Source organism: Hordeum vulgare, chromosome 6H, assembly GCF_904849725.1.
Source record: "Hordeum vulgare subsp. vulgare chromosome 6H, MorexV3_pseudomolecules_assembly, whole genome shotgun sequence".
Taxonomy (NCBI): domain Eukaryota; kingdom Viridiplantae; phylum Streptophyta; class Magnoliopsida; order Poales; family Poaceae; genus Hordeum; species Hordeum vulgare.
Window position 1 is genome coordinate 17,135,252 of NC_058523.1, and position 4,597 is coordinate 17,139,848.

General features: G+C 44.5%; 1 protein-coding gene across 1 annotated transcript; it reads right to left on the reverse strand.

The window, feature by feature from the left end:
* Window positions 1-482: 482 nt before the first annotated feature.
* On the reverse strand, window positions 483-1,796 carry LOC123404764 (peroxidase 70-like). The gene is made up of 3 exons (XM_045098706.1): window positions 1,503-1,796; window positions 1,190-1,381; window positions 483-1,097 (listed from the first exon to the last, which is right to left on the reverse strand). Exons 1-3 carry the CDS (start codon window positions 1,716-1,718, stop codon window positions 537-539), a joined length of 969 nt encoding a protein of 322 aa, XP_044954641.1. The 5' UTR covers window positions 1,719-1,796; the 3' UTR covers window positions 483-536.
* Between the last annotated feature and the right edge of the window lie 2,801 nt (window positions 1,797-4,597).

The window sequence follows — 4,597 nt, forward strand, 5'->3', positions numbered from 1 at the left end:
GACTAAAGCCCCTTACGGGCCGAGGCTAAAGGCCCCGTCCCCACTAGTGTTACTTCTAAGGCCCTGTTTGGTTACAGGGACCAGACTAAAAAAAAATCCCTTTTAGTCCATATGTAACCAAACAGGATGTACTTTTTTTAAGGGACTAGAAAAAACTCTATTTTTTTTAGTCCATAGGATTAAAACAATCTAGTACCTTAAAACCAACACCCCTAAACCAAGCAGCCACGGGCCCAGCCCTCCAGACATTATCCGAACCAAATTAACGGCTCTTATTCCGTCATGCATGCATGCATGCAAGCTTGTTTGTTGGTAGTCAACCAAACTTTACAGTTTACACCTTTACTACTCCCTCCAATTCCTAAATACTCCCTCCATCCGAAAATACTTGTCCTTAAGCGATTTTACTAAGGGACTACATACAGAGCAAAACGAATGAATCTACACTTTAAAGTATATCTATATACATTGGTGTGTAGTTATATTATAAAACGGAGGGAGTAGATGATATGATTCAATGGATGATGTGGATGAGATCAGCTATTGACGGCCCTGCAGTTGCGCCTGATCTGGGTGACGGCTCCGGTGGGCGGGGCGAGGTTCCCCATCTTGATCATCGCCGTGACGAAGTCGGATGCGAAGAGCGCCCGGTTGGCGGCGTACTGGCTCACCAGCGCGTCCTGTGAGGCGCCGTTGAAGAGCTCCTGGTCCGAGTGCAGCAGGCCGCGCCTGGCGACCAGGTTGCGGTAGTAGGCGTTGTCGAAGACGAGCGGCGTCTGCACGTCGAACGGCGCCAGGTTGGTGTCGCCGGCGGGGGCCGCGGCGGGGCAGGTGCGCTGGCGCAGCGTGGCGAACGCCGGGTCGATGTTGGTGTCGTTGTAGATGTGGCCGCGGAAGTTCTGGCACTGGGAGAAGCCGATGGTGTGCGCGCCGGAGAGCGCCGTCAGGTCCCGCGGGCTCAGCTGCTTCTTGGCGAACGCGGCGGTGAGCCCGTCCAGGTTTAGGCTGGGCGCCGGGAGGTCGCTGTTCGCCTCCGCCATGCTCGCCGTCGTCGAGTCCTGCCGGCCGAGCGGCACCGCCCAGCTGGGGCCGCCTAGCTGGAACACGCCCATCACGTTCGCCGTTGCCAGCATTAAGACTAGTATGCTTGCACAGGCAGATGTCCATTGATTGATCGTACCGTACGTACCAGAGAAGTGCCGTCCCTTGCTGCGAGGGCGGCGATGTCGGCGCAGGAGACGACGCCGGGGCAGACCAGCTCCACGTTCGTCTTGATCTGGTCGATCACCTCGTAGCCCCGCACCGAATTCACGTTCGGGAACGCCGTCTTCTCGCCCACGAAGCTACCCACGTCGTCCAAGAGAATGGACCCGTCACAGCCCTATGTGTACAGTGTACACACACACATAGCAAAGTTCCACCATTAATCGTGGCAAAACTACGCTTGCTCACGAGCTAGCAATTAACTAGCTACTGCTTAAGGGTTTAAATAGTTTAGGTACCTGAACAAAGCAGTCGTGGAAGTGGAGCCTCAGGAGGGAGGCGCCCATTCGGCGCTCGCCGCGGAGTGCCGTCATCACCGTGGCGCGCACGGTGCGCTGCAGCGTCGGGCAGCTCGCGTCGTAGAACGACGGCGAGAGCTGCCCAACCGCGGCCGAGGAGAGGAGGAAGATGGCAAGCAAGCAGTACCATGCCCTGCAGCTGGAGCTGGAAGACATGGCTCAAAAATTTATCTACCTACGTTCGTAAGCTCAGTGTGTTCTTCACTATAGGATAGCTAGCTAAGTAATTTGTTTACTTTTGGCGGGCACGAGACACCTATTTATAATCAGGTTTCTTCAATGGTTGACAAAGAACAACGTTCCTCTACCGCTCTACGTATGTGCCAAAAACTGATCCATCTTTATAGATACTAGATCATTTGCTGGCGCGCGTTGTCGCGCCGTCCTTTTTGAATGTAGTATGAAATGCTTGAAAATTATGTAAAAATATGTAGTTGTTTTTTCAGCAATTTTTTTTTTCTCAAAGGTGAATGCGGAATGGAAGTTTAATCATTTTTAGTGGGCCTGTTATGCTCCTTATTTTGTAGATACTTGGAAGACATATGGTAATATTTGTAAGAAAATGTGAACAATACTAAACTGTTAGACACAATGCGTATTTCTCAATCAAACTCGTATATCCAAATGGTTGGTGTGCTAATACGTATCATGCGGAACTGGATCTTAAAAAGAACTATAAATTGTTTATAGAGCCCACCTTCAAGTTACGGTAAAACAAAATCACAAAATTCAAATCAAACTGATACAAAATTAGGATAGGTACTTCCCAAGTCACAGCACTAAACTTTAAGAAGCAATGTGTCATCCTCAATCTGTTACACAGACAACTACATGCACCATGACCACCCCAATCGTGCATTAGAACCAATTTGGTTCTTTGATACTCACAAGCATACAAATTAGAAGTCTGCAGGTGTGAAGTTTTAGATGGTAAAACTATTTCTTTTGAAGATTATTTTTTACATGAAAAATACATGAAAAGTGGATCGCAAAGGCAGAGGAGGAAACAATACAAGACTCGCTAACTCACTTGACCAAGAATATTTTTTAGGAAGGACTTCATCATACCACATAGAACACTGTTTATTGCTGCCATCAAGTAATGCCTACATAGTCAATTTTATTCGCATCAGCACCAGCATGTATAAATAAATTATAATTTATTTGAGAAATGCTTGAGATGCCGTCTGCAGAAAATGTATGCATCAAGAAATGAAGCTGCGTCTACACTACATACTGAAGGAAGCTCCATAAATGAAGAACGATTAAGGAGTGATGCTTCATAAAAATAGCAAGAACTACTCAAACAGTATACACACATATTAAACAAAAACCAAGTTTTTTTAGCTATTTCTTCAATCTATGGAAATAAAATTTATAGGTGTAGATCCTCCTTTATGATGAGCTTATTTCTAATTACAATTTATTTAATTCAAGGAAGTTCTCTATGTAAAGCTTAGAATGGACATCAACATTTGCGAATTGCCAGAATGAACGCTCTGTGATGTCTGATTCTAAGAGGTGAACAAGTTCTCTAGTGTGTCCCAGGTTAGTGGATAACCGCAAACAAATTGACCTAGCATCCATACATACATCCGGTGGAGACCACAGAAAGACATACACTGTAAAGCAAATCCAGCAAACTGGTTAGGTGCAGTGGTGTTTATTAAAAACATGCCTTCTTCTGGTTAGATTTACCTTTACTTCTTGGAGAAAATATATACTCGCTGGTCAGCTTTCTGTATGCTCCGAAGGCATAACAAAAAATAGGAACCGGAACATGAAGTCATTCTTAGAAGCTTTCCCTGATAAACATTTCAAAATAGAAAATTCCAAATAAGTTTTCTGCTGCACACGTTCTCTGTTTAAGAGAGGAACTCTAAGAAAAAAGCGCTTTAGATTTTCATGTTTAAGACAGGACAACAAACAATGTCCCGTTGGCTGGAAAATAACAAACACATTGCAGTACCTGATTTCATGCCATTAGAGTACCTTGTTTGAAAACACGAGAGTTATTATTAGAAAATTTAGCGAATGCATATCAGTAAAGATTTTAAATTGAAAACACCGTGCAAACCAATAACCAGTATAACCTCCAATATAGAAATATACCTAATGGATATCTTTTTAGGGCATAGATCCAACAATGTTGTGCTAACTTCCCCATTTCTCTATATGGATGTGTACACTACAACAGAAGCCACTCCCAAGATTAAACATCATCAAAATTGGTACTCTAGCTTTGGTAATTACCTGCCTTGATCAATCATTTACTTTTGAGAGTACCCATAAATCCATTTAACTTGGAGCATGCTGGAAAACCAAATCGACAAATAGTGAATTTTAGAACAAAATTAACAGCAGCTATCCATCGTCGACTGGAAACTGAAAATTCCCTAAATACGCTAGTAATAACCTGTCCAATGCCCTCAGATATTGAAGAACAAAACATTCCTACATCAAAATGCTAGAACCAACCTCCAAGATTTACCCGAATCAATAATTGGTTGCAGCCAGTACGAACACCACCTGCACAAGATAAGGATTGGTGGGACATTGGAACACCGTAATCATTCAGTGGAAGAAGGTTTCATAAAGTAAAGAAACAAGGTAGATAGAGGGTAACGTAGCCAAGAACCATGCTGCCAGAGTAGAAAGATGGGAGAGTGCCAGGTGAGGAAGCTTATATACACATACAGAGGCTTGTGTACTGAAGAAAACAGAAAGTCACCTACAACATTAAGTGTTGCCGGCACGTGGCACACATCATCCATCATAAGTGCGTCCAGAGAATGAAGATTTATTACTTCATTCAGACCACATCGGAACTATTTCGCCTGTCAAACAGACAAAGAGTCGAGTGTCAGCCCGCATCAATTAATCGGTATGCGCTGTGTGAGGCCAGAAGCAGGGAGCTTGTACTTTGTAGCCCGGCTAGCCTCTCCGCGTGTAACCTAGCCTTGCCGTGACTCCCTCGTTTTAACAATGAATTGTATATTTCCCCCCTAAAATAAATTGTTAAGCAATCACTCCAG